Source organism: Mesoplodon densirostris, chromosome X (assembly GCF_025265405.1).
Source record: "Mesoplodon densirostris isolate mMesDen1 chromosome X, mMesDen1 primary haplotype, whole genome shotgun sequence".
NCBI classification, from domain to species: domain Eukaryota; kingdom Metazoa; phylum Chordata; class Mammalia; order Artiodactyla; family Ziphiidae; genus Mesoplodon; species Mesoplodon densirostris.
The window spans coordinates 122,570,113-122,589,065 of record NC_082681.1 but is presented as its reverse complement, the minus strand read 5'-3'; the positions used below and the strand labels follow the sequence as shown (position 1 = coordinate 122,589,065).

Here is an 18,953-nt window from a genome sequence, read left to right as displayed (position 1 = left end):
TTTTAAAAAGAGAGAGAGGGCTTCCCTGGTGGTGCAGTGGTTGAGAGTCCGCCTGCCGATGCAGGGGACACAGGTTCGTGCCCCGGTCTGGGAAGATCCCACATGCCGCGGAGCGGCTAGGCCTGTGAGCCATGGCCGCTGAGCCTGCGCGTACGGAGCCTGTGCTCCGCAACGGGAGAGGCCACAGCAGTGAGAGGCCCGTATACTGCAAAAAAAAAAAAAAAAAAAAAAAAAAAAAGAGAGAGAGAGACGCCTTGCAGACACTGCTGCCCCTGAGCCTCCTGCGCCGCCCACTCATGGTCAACCCCACCGTGTTCTTCAACATCACCATCAATGGCAAGCCCCTGGGCCACGTCTCCTTGGAGCTGTTTGCAGACAAATTTCCAAAGACAGAAGAGAACTTCCGTGCTCTGAGCACTGAGGAGAAAGGATTTGGTCATAAAGGTTCTTGTTTTCACAGAATAATTCCGGCATTTATGTGCCAGGGTGGTGGCTTCAGATGCCATAATGGCACTGGCGGCAAGTCCATCTATGGGGAGAAATTTGATGATGAGAATTTCCTCCTGAAGCATACGGGTCCTGGCATCTTGTCCATGGCAAATGCTGGCCCCAACACAAACGGTTCCCAGTTTTTCATCTGCACTGCCAAGACTGAGTGGTTGGATGGCAAACATGTGGTCTTTGGCAAGGTGAAGGAGCACATGAATATTGTGGAAGCCGTGGAGTGCTTTGGGTCCAGAAACTACAAGACCAGCAAGAAGATCACCATTGCTGACTGTGGACAAATCTAATAAATTTGACTGTGTTTTATCTTAACCACCAGACCATTCCTTCTGTAGCTCAGGAGAGCACCCCTTCACCCCCATCTGCTCAAAATATCCTATAATCTTTGTGCTCTTGAAAAGGAGCAGGACCCTATGGTCCTTTCCACCCCCGCTCCATGTCCTCAGCCTGCCTTTTGTCTGTGAAAAACTTTAGCCAAAGAATAAGTTTCATCAGAGAAGTGAGAAAATGCAGAAACAAAGGAAAACAGTCAAAGGAGACCAAATAATAATAGTTTAGTCATTAAGCATAGTCAAGGACCTTTAGTTCCTCCTTAAGAGCTATAGATCATGTGCTGAGCCGTAGATACTGAGACCCCCACCAGGTGGAAGAAGTTACCTACATGATGAGCAGGCTGTAGCCATGACATAAGCTGCCACAATTCTTACTGGCCTCAAAGAAATGGAAACAAACCGATCCTGGAACTGAAGATTAACTGTACCTAAAACAATCGAGATGACGCTGGTCACACCACTGATGACCAATTTCAAGATGACTGTCAGAGCTGACTGTATTGTTTCTGCAGGTAGCTCCCTCTCTCTGTCTATAAAAGCTCTTGTCCTCTGATTGTCAGGGGGGCAATCGGCCTTTGGACAGGTGTCCACCCCACCCCCCACCGCCCCCGGTTGCCAGACTCCGAAATAAAGCAACCTTTCCTTTCCTACCAACACTTATCTCTTGAGAATTGGCTTTCAAGTGGAGAGCAGCCGGACCTGGGTTCAGTAACACTCTCACTGCAGTTCTTTCGGTTCCATATTTTCCTTATCCCCCTCCAAGTTTAACTGGATTGCAAAGTTTAGTTTATGATTATGAAATAAAAACTAAACAAAAAGAAAATGAAAACTAAAAGGAGAGAGAGAAGGAAAAAAGGGATAGATGAATCAAGTGTAGTAAATGTTAATAGCTGTTAAAACTGGAGTGATGGTTATCTGCTGGTTTCTTATACTTATTCTCTATACCTTTGAGTATGTGGAATTTTTAGTTTGAAAAGGTTTTTTTTTTTTTTTATGTGAAAAAAAAAGCATGTCTGATTCTGTCAACTCCCTACCTAGAATCCCTCCACGGTTTCCCACTGTTCTTCAGAAAAAGACAAAAGTGCTTACTGGGTTTTACAAGGCCCTGGGAGCTGACCCCTTCCTTCCTCTCCAGGGTCATCTCATACCACAAGCCTTGCCTTCTAGAAACTAAGAATTCAGTTGGAGAACCGAGAAAGACATTTGGCATCACAAAATCGATTTAATTTTGCACGACTATCTATAGGAATTGGTTATATTCTCTGTGGCCCTAAGCCATTCATTCTAGCAGCTGCCGTTGAATGTATGGTGGTGCCTGTTAATAGTGTCCAGTGGTTAGGCCATTCCAACATGGCCAAGTGAGAGATGTATCAAAGCCCACAATTCTACTTATGCAATTTGAAAAACTAAAATTATTTTTTTAGAGAAACTGTACAAAGGGATGTCTTGAAGATCCCTCTTTGAAAAGGGTTTTGGGTCCATTCCACAGCCATCTGCCACTGCCCTAATCTAGGCCATGGTTGTCTTGCTCCTGGCCTAGAGCAGCAACCTCCCAGCTGGTCTCTCAACTTCCAGTTTCCTCCCCTGTGATCCATTTTCCATACGACAACCAGAATGAATTTCTACAGTGCAAAAGTAATCATGTCCCTGCTCTGCTTAAGTAGCTGCCTGTTGCTCCCTAGAGAAATCCTGAACTTCTTAACAGGCTTGGAAAGCCCTTCAAGGCTTCATTCTCTCTCTCCAATCTCATATTTCCCTATTTCCCCCTCCTCTTCCCTACCCGCCAACTCAGAGGCTCTAGACATACCGAACTTCTTCCAGTTCCTCAAAGAAGCTCTCTTCCCTCACCTCTGAGCCTTTGAATGTGCTTTTCAATCTGCCTGGATGGTTCTTCCCACCACTTCGCCTCATCCTTCGGTGGAGTCACTCCTGACTCACCCTTCAGATTTCAGCTTAAATGTTGCTTTTTCTGCTTGTCTTTGTTGTGTTTTCAGAGTATCCTCTATTTAGCATTTACTATGCTGGATTGTCATTTCTCACTTAATTACTATAAACTTCTCTAAGGCAGAGTCAGTCTTGCTTCAACTGTATCCTCAGCATCTGGTGCCAAGCCTGGGGAATAATAACAACTTGATAAGTGTCTGTCAAATGAACGAATGAACGAAGACTCTATGAAAATAGCCTGCTAGATAGCTTACCTGATTCCACCTTCTTCTCCTTTAATTCTTGTTAGACTTATCTTTCTAAAACACCACTGTCATCACGCTAAAAGCACTTAATTGCTCCTCATTTCTTACAGATCAAGTACAAAAGTTTTCAAGTGCCTCCATATTTTTTTCCTATGCTGTCTATCCAAATTTGTACTATGAGGAAGATTTTTTTTTTCTCCAGAAATGATAAGTTTGTTTGTTTGTTTTTGCAAGAAAAGAATTAAAACTCCCAGGGCTCCCCACCGGCTTTCATTTACAAGGACTGCAAGGGGCAAGGTGGACATAGAGTCCTGGATCCTCCAGCTGTCCTAGAGTAGCCCAGAGTAGCTAAACTGGGGAGAGAGGAAGTCCTAGTGGCCACTTTTTCCTGGGGGAAAAGTGCATAATGCAGTGAAGGAGAAGGTGAAAAGCAGGAGTTGCTACTATAATGATTGGATGTGTTACCGAGTCCAAGCTCGCTCTGCTCGCCGCACGACAGGCCAATGAATCGGAGACGAGGTGTTGAGGCAAGGAATACGACTTTATTCGGAAACCCGGCCGACTGAGAAGATGACAGACTAGTGTCTCTGAAAAACCATCTTATCTGGGTCTGGATGCCAGTTTCTTTTATAGAATCAGAGAGGGAGAGGCGGTGAGGAAGTAAAGTCAAAAGTCCATCAGTCTTGCAAAACATCTCCTGGAATCACCAGCCTTGGTGAGGAGATGTGTTAGTTTCTTTTTCTCTTGCAGTCACTCACAGGTGGGCAGGGTTCCCTGAGGCAGGCCATTATGTATGATTACAATAACAAAAGCAACGAAAAGCAAACGTTAGGGACTTCCCTGGCAGTGGTTAAGAATCCGCCTGCCAATACAGGGCACACAGGTTTGAGCCCTGGTCCGGGAAGATCCCACATGCCGTGGAGCAACTAAGCCCGTGCGCCACAACTACTGAGCCTGCGCTCTAGAGCCCTCAAGCCACAACTACTGAGCCCGTGTGCCACAACTACTGAAGCCCGCGCACCTAGAGCCCGTGCTCCGCAACAAGAAAAGCCACCGCAGTGAGAAGCCCGCACACGGCAACAAAGAGTAGCCCCTGCTCTCCACAACTAGGGAAAGCCCGTGCCCAGCGACAAAGACGCAATACAGCCAAAAATAAATAAATTAAATTAATTTAAAAAACAAAACAAAACAAATGTTAAAGTCAAAGAAACAGATCCAACGTGGAGTCCGATTTAGCTCTTCCCTGTTACAGATGCACAGCTAAAATCTAGTTTCCATGGCTACAGCCTCTTGACACCCACCAGGCTGACTAGACCCCAGATCATGGATGCATAAACCTCTTGTCTTCAGGATTGTGCTTGTCAGCGGTAACACTGAAGCATCAGGAAGATGCCTTCTACCTCACTTCCACTGGGGAATGTAGTTTTTAGCTTTTTAGCCCAGCATACACATGAGAAGGAGGTTGAAATGCATGCCAGGTGCCAATCGACCATACCAACCAAATAGATGGGGGAGGAATAGATGGCAGAAGTAGTAGCTTACAGTGGCAGCAGCAGCAGGAAAGTGCCAATGACTTTGAATCTTCTTTGTACTTATGAAAGAAACTGCTCAAGTCTATGACAGTAGCCTGATTGTCACAAGATGATGTATGTTTCCATCATTGAAGCTCTTGAGCCTCAGTGTACTAACTCATAAAATGACATGGTTAGACCAGATTTCTATTCCTTTAGAAATAGTCAAATTCAATAAGTACATTGAAGTAAGAGCAGCATATTCATTTAGAGAACAGCAGGAATATTTTGATCTAAAGCAAAACACATTTTCATGCTTTCAAGAATATATATAATAGGGGCTTCCCTGGTGGCGCAGTGGTTGAGAGTCCGCCTGCCGATGCAGGGGACACGGGTTCGTGCCCCGGTCCGGGAAGATCCCACATGCCGCGGAGCGGCTGGGCCCGTGAGCCATGGCCGCTGAGCCTGCGCGTCCGGAGCCTGTGCTCCACAATGGGAGAGGCCACAACAGTGAGAGGCCCGCGTAACGCAAAAAAAAAAAAGAATATATATAATAGCATCTGTAATTGGACTAATGATGCCTTGCCCAGAAAACCAATTCTAGCAAACAGATAAAAATTTTTGTCATCAGCATACTGATTTAGTGCTTATATTTAGCATATCAAGTGTTTACATATTGTATGTAAATGGTTGCCTCTAAAGGGATTGAATACAGCCTCTCCACTCAATAGTCTTGTCTACACAATTTATTTAACAGATTTTCATTATAGAAAATACAACAGGGCTTCGCTGGTGGCACAGTGGTTGAGAGCCCGCCTGCCGATGCAGGGAACACGGGTTCGTGCCCCGGTCCGGGAAGATCCCACGTGCCGCGGAGTGGCTGGGCCCGTGAGCCATGGCCGCGGGGCCTGCGCGTCCGGAGCCTGTGCTCCGCGGCGGGAGAGGCCGCAGCGGTGAGAGGCCCGCGTACCGCAAAAACAACAACAAAAAACAAACAAAAAAGATCTCACATTCAGATCCCCTCACGCACATGAGTGTTGGCCCAGTCACCTACCCTGTATGGTGTCTACGTATTGGGCATATGGGCTGCAGTCCTCTCTCTTTCGCCTGTTGCTGTTCTGCTAGGTTTGTGTCTCTCACGACCACCTCCTTTGTCATTGTGTCACACTGTCATGACAATTTTAAAGGAGCTCAATTACTGTGAAGTCAGGATTTTTAAGCTCTGGAAGTTTTAACATTTGATCCATCTTTATGTCATTAGTGGGACGCCACGAAAGGGGAGGTAAAATCTGCTTCTATTTTTGGTATCCACACACAACAATTAAATCAATGGGCAGCAGGAGCTCTTGTCTCTATGGCTGTACCATCTGGGTCTTTGTCTGTATAACACCCAGGCAACTGTGCCCTGCACTTCTAACATACTTTGCCCTAGCACCCAGGATAGGGTAGTTTTGAAGGTGGCTTGGTGCGAACCAAGATATTAGAGCTACTGATCCTCCATCAACGGGGCAACATTTGCTGGAAAGAGTCCCCCAGACATTATGAATTTCAAGGCACAAGTTCTAATTTTCTACACTGTAGAACTGCCTGTAAGTACAAAACATGCGCATGATGCACATACAAAGCAATGACAGGTTCACCTTAGGAATATCAAGGCATAGAGTGTAGGAGAAGGACCACAAAGTAGGAGTTTTAATTAAATGTAACGTGTAGTTAATATAGCATTGGAATGGAATTCACAAAAGAGATTGGCCAGCAGAGATTAGATCCTGTGAGAATTCAATCTTCTGTAATGGATTTTAATTACATTCCTGAAATAGAAGTCTGCAAACAGAATTTGAATAGATGGCTTAGATAAGTCTTTGCTCCACTGACAAATTTTACTAGCAATATTCTCAGTCTACCAAAATTTGAAGGTGATAAGTTGATAAAGAAGCATTCTAATGACAATTGTCAGAAAAAGAGATCCAAAACTAATGTGTTTATACAATTTAAAGTTTTTTTTAGGAGAGTAGATCTCACAGAAGTTTATGCCATTGGTAGTAAAGAAGCATAAGCAGCATTTTAAAATCTCTTTTTCTCTCTTTAGAACTTTCAGGTCAAATATTCTGCCAAGTTTTTTTTAATTTCTTTAGCTTGCAAGGTAAAAGTGAATACCTATGTCTCTGTAATATAGGTTATTTCTGTATATTTCATAGGAAAGTTCAGGAACAATGAAGTCTAATTACAAAACCACTCCCATTTCTGCATCTTCTTTTACATCGCCTGCCATGGACTGGACAGCTGTAGGTGACTTTTTAGATAATAATACTGTATTAGTTTTCTGTGGCTGTTGTAATTACCACAAACTTGGTGGCTTAAAATAACAGGCAATTATTCTCTCACAATTCTGGAGGCTAGAAGTTTGAAAGCAGTTTCACTGGGCTGAAATCAAGTTGTCAAGAGGTCCATGCTCCCTCTAGAGACTCTGGGGGAGACTGTTTCTTGCCTCTTCCTCCTTCTTGGGGCTGCCAGCATTCCTTGGCACATGGCAGCACCACTCAAACCTCTACTTCCGTGGCAACGTTGTCTTTTCCCCTGTGTGTGTAATCTCCCTCTGCCTCCCTCTCTTAAGGACCCTTGTGATTGCATTTAGGACCAATCCAGATACTCTAACAGCAACATATATTTGGGATTTACCACATGGGAAGTACTGGGCTATGCACATATGTTTATTTAATCCTCACCATCACCCCAAGAGGTGGATACAACTGGTACCCCATTTTACAGATGAGGAAGCTGAGTCTTAGGTAACTTGTCCACAGTCACCCAGCTGGCAACCAAGACCCATCTCTTGGTAACAGGGAAAATTAGGACCAGAAATATCTTTGTATATTTAATAATTAATCCTCTAGTAGTAGTAGTAGTAACTGGAGCCAAGGCCACCATTGAGCTTCAGGCCAACCTGGGCAGGTTTGAAGGCCTGGCAGGTGGCTGAATGCCTGCTTGTATGAAGAATGGTATTAGACAAGTGTTATTTTGGCCTGTCCAGCATCATTTCAAAGATCAGCAAGATCTCCATTTTTAAGGTATTGACAACACAGCTTTCCTTTGGGAAACTTCCACTCAGGTCCTTTGGTTTGGCTCTGGTTTTGATGGGGCTTTCAACTATATTACCTGATTTCCCTGACCACGAAGGTTGGCATATGCGCTAGTCATCTATTGCTGCATAACTAATTCCCTTAGAACTTAGTAGCTCACAACAGGAAACATTTATTATCTCACAATTTCTATGGATCAAGAATTTGGAAGCAGCTTAGCTAGGTGGCTCTGGCTCAGGGCGTCTCATGAGGTAGAGCAGTTCAGATGTTGGCCAGGACTACAATCCTCTGAAGGCTGGTGGCTGTTAGCAGAACGCCTCAGTTCCTTGCTGGCTGTTGCCCAGAGACCTTAGTTCCTAACCATGTGGGTCTCTCCTCAGGACATGGCAGCTGGCTTCTCCCAGAGGGAATGATCTGAGAGAAAGACCCACAGGAAGCTGCAGGGTCTTTTATAACCTGGTGTCAGAAGTCACATATCGGCACATCTGCATTTTTCCATTGGTTGTACAGACTAGCCTGATACAATGTGGGGGGGACATTACACAAGAGCATTCATACCAAGAGGTGGGGATCGTTGGGGACCATCATGGAGGCAGACTACTGCAGCACTTGACTTCACTACCACATCCCTTTAGCCACTGATTGGTTCAAGGTATGAGCATATGTCTCAAATGAGGCTTGTTAGAATGCATCTCTGAGAATTACATATGTGGGTGCTGGGAATGAGAGTCACTCTCATTTTCCTTGGCTCTCAAGCTGCAATGTTATAAGTCTGAAGATTTTGCTGCTCATGTTTCCAACCACATGGAGGAGAGAATGAAGCCAAGCAGAGAAAAAAGCAGAACCAAGGGTTAAAACAGAGAAAGTTCTGTTAACATCCTGTGGGCCCCTGGATCCATCCATGCCTGAGGGTTACCCCCAGATTTCCCAGTGACACAAGCCCCCCCCTTTTTTTTCCTTAAGCCAGATGACTTGGGTTTCTAACTCTTGCAACTGAAAGGGCACGAACCCAGGCACAGCTTGGGGAGCCTCCCAGGAACAAATTCATCCTACAGAAACAGAGGATCAAACTTGGTGCAGTGACAGAGCTTTGGCGGTGTGAGGAGTAACCCCCAGAAAGAAACTGATCACCCAAATTTATCTCGTGGCCTTGCTCCCTTAGAACCAGGCCTAAGTCCTGTGGGTAAGGGAGGAGGATTTTTTTTTTTTAAGTGGGAAAATGGTTTCATTATGAACTCTGTAGGAGTTTGGCACAAAAGCAATCCTGAATTTGTACCCTGTGACAAAGGGTCACTCCAAGTGGAAAGAGAGGCACTTTCACTGCTTCCGTACAAAATACAATGGAGGTTTTGCAGACTAGAGCATCCTGACTCAAAGCCACAACTGATGCTTTGGTGAGAGGGGCTTTCTGGTTGGTGCCCTGATGCTGGGTGTGGCCTGTAAATACCCCTGCTAGGGATGATTACTTTCCAGACCTGGGAAGGAAAGAGATGGTCCCTCTCTGGTATCTTTCCCCAAACAGCAGCAAGAAGCCCCTCTGAGTTTTCTCTCTCCCAAGGGGAAGCTTGGCTCTCCAGCAGCTCCCTCACGCTCCACCTGGATTTTGTACCGCTCCAGCCCCATCCCTGGGGAGCTCTCATTACCTACAAATCCCTGCAGAGGTCTAGGCACAGAACTTCGCCCCCAGTAGATGCTCCAAAAATACTGATGGGGTGAAAGTCTTGAAGGGGAACAGAATACATTACCCCTAAATATGCCCCTTTGGCATAAGGATTATTTTGAGCTTGTTATTTTTAAGAAACAGCAGACAGGAAAAGCTCTGAAAACCCAGAAGAAGTTACCTTCTGATAAGAGACGTTTATATTTATAAGGGAAATCTCCATTTGTAAGGCTGTCTCCCTCTCTGTACCAGGAAAAGGAGGACTCTAAATCTCTAGAAACGCTTACCAATTGACAAGGCTTGGACTTAAATCTGCATAACACCCTTACCTTTGTTTTCTGTGCTTTGCCTGATAACCTACCCCCACCAACATCTTCTTTTGTCTTTAGCTGGAGAAGGTATTTAAGGTGATGGCTTGGGCCATTTCCAAGAGTTACTCATTTTTTCTGGGTCTCTCCCATTTATACAGGAGGGTATATATTATTAAACTTTTCTTTGCTTTTCTCTTGTTAATCTGTCTTATATTACAGGAAGGTCTCAGCCAAGAACCTAGAAGGGTAGAGGGAAAATGATTTTTCCTCCCCCAACAGCCTAACTGAATGAAGACCTCATTTCTGGCACCGTCAAATGAAGACATAATAAAAATCAAAACTTTAGATCATTCAGGTGCTCAAAGAAATTCTAAAACCCTTATTTAAATGTTCCAAAAGTACTTTTAGGCTTTTAAAAAGTTTTAGTTATACAGAACTGCAGAAGCTTATTAGTGTTTCAAAACAAAACACCAAAGAAACAAATGATCTCTGTTCCCTTCTAGAGAAGGAACTCGCCTGATAAAACACTGTACACAGTAAAGTAACTTTCAGGTGCCTGCCACTCTCAGACAATAGATGGCACTGTGGGCCAAGTATAAGTGACGGTTCTGCGCAGCTAGGAGGAAGCCGGGGAAACACAAAATCAATCAGCAATCTGGTACAGGATCTGGACCTATTTTAAATCTACACCTCCAAGGAGGGTTATCTGTAAAAGTCCCCTGCCCAGGCGCACGTACTACTTACTCTGTTCTATCCCTTCACTACTCAAATGTGGTCCCGGGACCAGGGGCCTTGGCATCACCTGAGAGCTTGTTAGAAATGCACAATCTCAGATTCAGACCCCCGAGACAGAATCCACTCCTTGGGCAATGTCTTCTTAGCCGACGAAAAGCTTTGGAAAAATTTTCAGTTACGTAGAAGTGCATATGTTCATGAGTGTTACAAAACAAAGCAAGCCAAACCAAACCAAAATGATGTTTGTCCCCTTTAAGAAAAAAACTGCTCCTGGAAAATACGCGCTGAAGGAACTTGTGATGTCTCCCACTTTCAGGCAGCAGATGGCACTGCGGGTCAACACTAAAAGCCACTGTTTTTCCTGCAGCCAGGAGGAAGCCCCGGAAACCAGAAGGAGGGAACACAGCAGCCTTCAGCTAGCTGTGGACCTATTTAAAATCTACACCTCCAAGGTCAGAAGATTAGGAGCTCTCCTGGATGAGGAAAAAATAAAATAAGCTTGTGGAGGAAGTGGTGAAAAAGAAGACAAGGACTTTCCTCTGGAAGGGGAGAAAGAAGTTGCTTTTATATGTGTTAAGTGTCAGAAAGGTTCTCTGAAATTGTCTTAAAATCCATTGTTAGAACTCCAGCCATTTAAATTACTGCTTAAAACACAAATGCTCTTGGGAGGCAACACATTTCACCATCATAATGCCTTTCTGGGCATTAATTTGTCACCTTGCTTTGTAATAAAGGTCACTCCCCAGCAGCCAAAGAACTCCCCCCACATGTCTAGAAAGAGTCCCTTCAGTTAAATCTTTCAGGTTCCCCATCTCTTTCTCATAGGGACTGACTGATTCAACTGCTATAATGGCACAATGAATAAATCTCAAAACAGAACATTAGGTGGAAAAAAAGTCACATCAGAACAGATAGATACAAAATATTTGTGTAAAAATTTAAAGCACACAATTATAGAAATATACATATATCGTTAAAAGTACAAACATTCATGGGAAGAGGACAGTGGTGACCTCTGGAGAGAAAGGGGAGGAACAAGTATATCTGTGGGTTGGAGGAGGAGGCAGGCTTTAATTGTCCTCTGTAACATTTTAATTTTCTTTTTTAACATTTCTGGCGACTTCCCTGGTAGCGCAGTGGTTAAGAATCTGCCTGCCAATGCAGGGGAAACAGGTTCGTGCCCTGGTCCGGGAAGATCCCACATGCTGCGGAGCAAGTAAGCCCGTGTGCCACAACTACGGAGCCTGTGCTCTAGAGCCCGCGTGCTACAGCTATTGAAGCCCACGCACCTAGAGTCCGTGCTCTGCAACAAGAGAAGCCACCGCAAAGAGAAGCCCGAGAACCGCAATGAAGAGTAGCCCCTGCTCACCGCAACTAGAGAAAGCCCGTGCGCAGCAACAAAGACCCAACGCAGACAAAAAAAAAAAAAAAAAAAGATTTCTGAAGCAAATTTTGTTAAATATTAGCATCTGTTAAATCTGGGTGTTTGTAGTTTGGTTGTCTGTTATATTGGTGTCTTTATTCTTCATATGTTTAAAATATTTAAAAGTTTAACAAGGTTATCTATTGTGCAGAGTCATTAAATATAACTTTTTATATGTTAGTGCTTGCTTGGTGCTGACCATACAAAGATGTGGAGAAAACTGACAATTCGGCATGCCAGTGCAACAAATCTAGTGATGGCAGTAGAAGATTAATGCTCAAATGACTGCTTGAGAGACGGTCTGAAGAGGGGAGAAGCACTGAGAAGATTCTGAGAAAGCTTCCTGGAAGAGTGGGGATGGAATGGGGTCTTCTTTTTTTTTTTTTTTAATTTTTATTGGAGTATAGTTGATTTACAATGTTGTTGGTTTCAGGTGTACAGCAAAGTGAATCAGTTATATGTATACATATATCTATTCTTGTTTAGATTCTTTTCCCAGATAGGCCATTAAAGAGTATTGAATAGAGTTCCCTGTGCTATAGAGTAGGTCCTTATTGGGATGGGATCTTCATGCTGCCTGGCATCTCTATAGTGGGCGGGAACAGGGTTAGTACTCCAAACAGTGGAAACAGAATGTGTCAAATCACAGCAGTCACAGAGTGGGGCATCCTGGATGGCCAGCAGAGGGTTGGGTAAGTCCAAAGTTCTGGCCCAGGATGGCAAGCTGGTTGGAGCAGGACTCTGTTAAGTCCGAAGCTTCTCCCCATCTGGATCATTCTGCTTGTGCCTCTACCTGCCAGGGAAAGAGCAGCTAAAAAAGGTCTCCACAGTCCCTTGAGGAGCCTGGATCTTTCTTTGTAGAGTAGAGTATGGGCAGTCATGGCTTTTCTTAGCCAAACAGTGACAGGATCCAAGCTGTGATTTAGGCAATCTGCTTGGCAACTCCACACAGGGTGGACTGAAGGGGAGAGATAGCCAGAGGCAGGAGAAGCTGTTCAGAGGTCAAAGTCATTGTTGAATGACATGCAGAGGTCATGGACTGAGCTATGATCATGGGCCCAGGAGTGGAAATAGGGAAGAAATGAAAAGAAACTGGGAAATCATTGACAGAACTCAACAACTGATACATCCAGAAGACTAAAGAGAAACTGAAGAGGGCTCTAAGGGTTGGGAGAATAGTTATGTCCTTCAGGACAGTAAATGGCATTGGGAAGGGCAAGAAGCTTTGGGAAACATTAGAAGAAGTTCACTTGTATAAATTTTGAGACTAAAGTGACACCTAAGTGGCCAATCCATTAAGCAGGAGATTTGAGACTGGGGGCTTGGGAGGCAAGTCACAGATGCTGATTCAGATTTGGGTGCAGTCTTAAAAACCACGGGATTGTACAATATATACTTTTTGAGATGAATGATTAAGAGAAAAAATGGTGCACCAAAGGCCTTTTCTCAGAGAATAAGGATAGGAAGATACAAGGAACCAGGGAAAGAGAGAAAGGGAGAAGCAGATGGTGGAGAGAGTATGGCCTCTAAGGCCATGCTGACCAGCGCAAGAGGAGAGCCAGGTTTCCATGGGCATTGCCAACTGCTTGCCCACCTAGCGTCCTTTGAACAGGATAGAATCTAGTCCAGAAGAGCTTCTAATGTTCTCTAGCTTTCTCTCAGCTCTGGCTAGTCACAGACACCCAGGAGGACCTAGAATCTTGGACAATCTTTAGTTTTCTTCAGAAGCTCTCATTTTCCCAGTCCTCTCACTTCTTGTCTATCTTGAAATGGCACTAATAATTAAGCATGTCTTCCTCTGAAACCCCATGGCACATTTCTTGCTTCTCCATTGGCCATCAGATAAACCCATCCAAAGAAGATTGTGGGGTCACACACCTAAGTTTGAATCTGGGCTCCATCAATTATTATCTGTGACCTGGAGCCCATTCCTGAACCTGCCATGTTTTTTTTTTTTTAAGATGTTGGGGGATAGGAGCTTATTAATTAATTAATTTACTTTTCCTATGTTGGGTCTTCGTTTCTGTGCGAGGGCTTTCTCTAGTTGTGGCAAGCAGGGGCCACTCTTCATTGCCGTGCGCGGGCCTCTCACTATCGCGGCCCCACCTGTTGCGGAGCACAGGCTCCAGACACGCAGGCTCAGTAGTTGTGGCTCACGGGCCTAGTTGCTCCGAGGCATGTGGGATCCTCCCAGACCAGGGCTCGAACCCATGTCCCCTGCATTAGCAGGCAGATTCTCAACCACTGTGCCACCAGGGAAGCCCTTACCTGCCATGTTTGATTCACTTTGTATCCTGGGGGCCTAACACAGTGACTAATGCAGTTAATAGTTATTGAGTTAGATCAGATTTTGCAAAACTGGCTCCACACATCACTCCTGCTTTGTCTTCATATTTTCATTCTGTCGGCACCACGATATTTTCAGCAATAAGCAGGGAATATTGATTATGTGTTCAAGAAGTACAGAAGTAAAGAACAGAGAAATGGGATGGTAACTAGAGGAAGCGGTGAAAGGCTTTTCCAGGATAGTGAAGACCTGTGTGTAATTGAAGAGAGGAGAAAAGAACCAATGTAGGTTCAAGAGCTGGAAAGGGAAGGAATCTTGTAGGGCTAATAACTGGGAAGAGGGCGGGAAGGATTTAAATCATAAGCACCAAGGGAAGGAGTTTGCCTCTCTTTTATTAAAATTTTAAAAAATTTCTTTGGAAGAAATACAAATCTTAAATACCCTTTAATAGTAATTAGCTGAGAAAAACATCATGCCAAATATATTATTACTTAAATTGATCTTGTACTGAATCCTTGAAGTTTTCATGCACAAACTATTAAAGGTATATGTGCTTATATAGTACATGTATGCCCAAAGCAGACTTTTTTTTTTTAACCCTTTTTTTTTTTTTTTTTTTTTTGGCTGCGCTGAGTCTTCGTTGCTGTGCACAGGGCTTTTTCTGGTTGGGGCGAGCGGTGGCTACTCTTCGTTGTGGTGCGCAGTTTTCTCTTTGCGGTGGCTTCTCTTGCTGTGGAGCACGGGCTCTAGGCACATGGCCTTCAGTAGTTGTGGCACGTGGGCTCAGTAGTTGTGGCTCACGGGCTCTAGAGCACAGGCTCAGTAGTTGTGGCATACGGGCTTTGTTGCTCCGCAGCATGTGGGATCTTCCCGGACCAGGGATCGAACCCGTGTCCCCTGCATTGGAGGGTGGATTCTTAACCACTGCGCCACCAGGGAAGTCCCTCAAAGCAGACTTAAGCAATACATCAGCTCAAGTGTTTCTGTTTAGAAATTCTGTTCAAGAGAAACTTCAGAGAAGCTAAATGTTACTGAACTCATCGCTTCACTTCACTTAGATGAGTAAACTGAGGCATGAAGTACTTAAGTAACTTGTCCAAGGTCAGCTGGGAAATGGCTGAGCTGAAATTTGAACTATGTTCTTAACCACTCTAGTGCCGTTATAAAAATGAATATCTTAGGGGCTTCCCTGGTGGCGCAGTGCTTGGGAGTCCGCCTGCCGATGCAGGGGACATGGGTTCGTGCCCTGGTCCAGGAGGATCCCACATGCCGCGGAGCGGCTGGGCCCGTGAGCCATGGCCGCTGGGCCTGCGCGTCCGGAGCCTGTGCTCCGCAACGGGAGAGGCCACAACAGTGAGAGACCCGCGTACCGCAAAAAAAAAAGAATATCTTAGACCAACCATGATCGTGGTCCTGGATCCTTTTCGCTTGTTCCTGACTTGCTTTTCATCCGAGTTTGGTCTCCTTCTGACGTGTAACTCTTAGCCTTACAAGACAATCTAGATCCTGTCTCTGGCCTTTGGAACAAATGTCTGTATTTGGTCTCCACTGGAGTCTCCAGGGACTCTGACTAGGTTTGTCCCTCTGGTTCTACATAACCCATGTTGCTCCTAACAGGAACCTGGTCCAGTTCCCAGATTCTAAACCTGCTTGCTCTCCTTTGCACCCAGGCTCCCAAGGTCCCACCCTTTACCTTCCACCTCAGTCCAGCTAAACTCCCAGGGTGGGGAGGGGGAAAGTGCACAGCAGCTCAGGGGTCAGAACCTTGCCCCACCGTGACCCTCTCTGATGTCTTATAAAGGGAAGATTTGGAGATCTGGGGACTTGGTATCTGGATAGACACAGTTTTCAGCTGAGGCCAGGAGATGGAGGTAGGGAGAGATTAAATAATTTGGTTTAGAATGCAGTGGGGGACTTCCCTGGTGGTCCACTGGTAAAGAATCCGCCTTACAATGCAGGGGACGTGGGTTCGATCTCTGATCAGGGGACTAAGATCCCATATGCCGGCGGGGCAACTAAGCCCATGCCACAACTACTGAGCTGGCGTGCCTCCAGTAGAGCCCATGTGCAGCAAACTACGGAGCCCACGCGACCCACGTCCCAGCGCCACAACTAGAGAAGAGAAAACCTGCATGCCACAACTAGAGAGAAGCCCGTGTGCCACAATGAAAGATCTCGCGTACCTCAAAGAATATCCCGTGTGCCACAACTAAGACCCAACGCAGCCAAAAATAAATAAACAAACAAATAAATGAATAAATAAATAAATAATACAATACAGGGGGATTGACCCACAAAGAAGTGGAGCCTCATCAGTGATGAGGTGGGCGGGGCAGGCTGAGTGAAATCAAGTCAGGGATGAAAGCAGAAGTGGTAATGACAGGCGACAGGCAGGAAAAGCTGAGTCAGAGAGACCCATTCCTAAGAAAAGTTATAGGTGATCATGGGAGGCCTCAGCCCATGGCGGCGCTGCTTGGTGGCTGCTGTGTGGTCAGTTCTGCCAGACGTGAGCCTTTCAGCCTCCCAAAGATTGTAAATTTTTGGAGGCATGGCCTTTTTGAATATCTGATGAAAAATATGGACTGTCTCCTAAGAAAGGCAGAGGGGTGCACATGACCAATCCGCATTCTGCATGTAATCTGGGGGAGCCATAGACACCCCGCCCCCTGGAAATAAATCTATGGACCTCAGGGTAAGAATTCCTGCTCTAGAACTCTTTTTTTTTTTTTTATGATGGGAAGTCACCAGAGAGTTTTATTTATTCACTTACGTATTTAAGTTTATTTATTTATTTTTATTGAAGTATAGTGGATTTACATACTGGAGGGTTTTAAGTATGTGAGTGGAAAGGCCTGGTATACATATATATTTTTTTAAATTTAAATTTAAATTTTTTTAAAGTTGAGGTATAATTGGCATAACGTTAACTGAGTTTCAGGTGTACAAAGTAATGATTTGATATCTGTATATATTACAAAATGACCATCAGAATAAGTCTATGGAACTTTTAACTTCACCCCCTTTCATTATTGAAATTGAAGTACTTTTTTTTGTACTTTTTTTTGGAATTAGGAGTGTTATCAGCAAGCTAGTACTCCCCAGCCCCTTCACATCACTAATAAGGAGGCTGAGGTACAGAGACAGTATGCTCACAAATCCTCTCTGAAAATGGAGTGGCCTTTCTACCATGGTGTTTTCTGCCTTTTCCCCTCTTGTCTTCAACTCCCAGGGAGGAGGAGGAAGTGCTCTGGCAAACTTCAGAGATATTTTTGTATAAGGTGGGTGTTCTGGGTGGAATTGTGTTCTCCCCTCAAAATTCATATGTTGAAGCCCTAACACCCAGTACCTCAGAATGTGACCTTATTTGGAAATAGGGTCGTGCGGATGTAATTGGTTAATATGAGGTCATACTGGCGTGGGCTCCTAACCCAATATGACTGGTATCCTTATAAAAGGGGAAAATTTTGGACATAGATACACATACAGGGAGAACACCACGTGAACATGAAGGTAGAGAATGGAGTGATGCATCTACAAGCCAAGGAACGCCAAGGATTGCCTGCAGAAGCCATGGAGGGAAGAGGATCCTCCCTCACAGCTCTCACAAGGAGAGAAACCAACCCTGCCGACAACTTGTCTTCGGGCCTCTGGCCTCCAGAACTGTGAATCAATAAATTGCTGTTGTTTAAGCCCCTCAATCTGCGGTACTTTTTACTGCGGCCCTAGCACACAAATATGGAGGGGGAAGTGTGTATCTCTTTTGTTTGGGCACAGTGCTCTAAGTACGTGTGCTAACTACTGAGGCTTATGGTCAATGGCATGAGCATTTCTTTGATGAAGATGAGGCTGGAGGGAAGGGACACAAAGTATGCTGAGGTCCAGTCATAGAGGCCAGCTGCCCATGGTCAAAGGAGGCAGGTTTGCTTGATTAGGATCGAGCAGACTTCAGAGCTGGGAAATGATGAGAAATTAGGTCAGAGAGTGGAGCAGGATGCTCAAATATCTCAGATTAAAGGAGGCGGGGTTTAGATGGATTTGGTCATGGAAAGAGGGGCCTTGTGGGGGGGGCTTGAATGCTGCAAAATAATATTTTCAACCCTCACCATCATGAAATCTAACTTAAATAAATACACAGTCTAAATAAAAATACAGTGTGTCCATGTAAACATACAGTTTTTAGGGAAAGCTTGCCTAGACCAACTTGTTGCCCTAAGCCCTTTGTATTAGTTTGCTAGGGCTGCCATAACAAAGTAACACAGACTGGGTGACTTAAACAACAGAAATTTATTTTCTCATAGTTCTGGGAAGTTCAAGATCAAGATGTCAGCAGGTTTGGTTTCTCATGAGGCTTCTCTCCTTGGCTTGCAGACAGCTGCCTTCTTGCTGTGTCCTCACATGGCCTTTCCTCTGTGCATGCACATCCCTGGCGTCTCTTCTTTTTCTTATAAAGACACCGGTCATATCGGATTCAAACCCACCCTAAGGGCTTCATTTAACCTTAATTACCTCTTTAAAGGCCCTATATTCACATACGGTTACACGGGTGGGGGGGGGTGTCAGAGCTCCAATATACGAATTTTGGTGTAACTCAATTCCTTCCATGATACCCCTCCAGTGAAAAAGTTTGTAATGAAGAGAAAGAGCTGGAGAATGGCAAGGCACATGACTGATTTAATGTTACTTTGGAAAAGGGAGCAAGAGCTGCTGGCAGGGAGAAGAAAAGGTTGAACTGGGGGCATGGAGGTCAGTCAAAAAGGGAAAACATCATATAGTTTAGCTGTTATAGAGAGATTTTTAAAAAATATTAAGTGGAGAATGAGGGATTGAGAAATCCATGGCACGTACATGATGGGAGAGATATTGCAAGTGAGAAGAAGGGGAAAACTGGATTATAAGTATTACAGGAGTTGCAAACTGGGCC

The 18,953-nt window shown here is 44.7% G+C and overlaps 1 protein-coding gene across 1 annotated transcript; it reads left to right on the top strand.

The window, feature by feature from the left end:
- Positions 1-257: 257 nt before the first annotated feature.
- LOC132481956 (peptidyl-prolyl cis-trans isomerase A-like) lies at positions 258-791 on the top strand. Its single transcript, XM_060086902.1, has one exon. It carries the CDS (start codon positions 297-299, stop codon positions 789-791), a length of 495 nt encoding a protein of 164 aa, XP_059942885.1. The 5' UTR covers positions 258-296.
- The last annotated feature ends 18,162 nt before the right edge of the window (positions 792-18,953 follow it).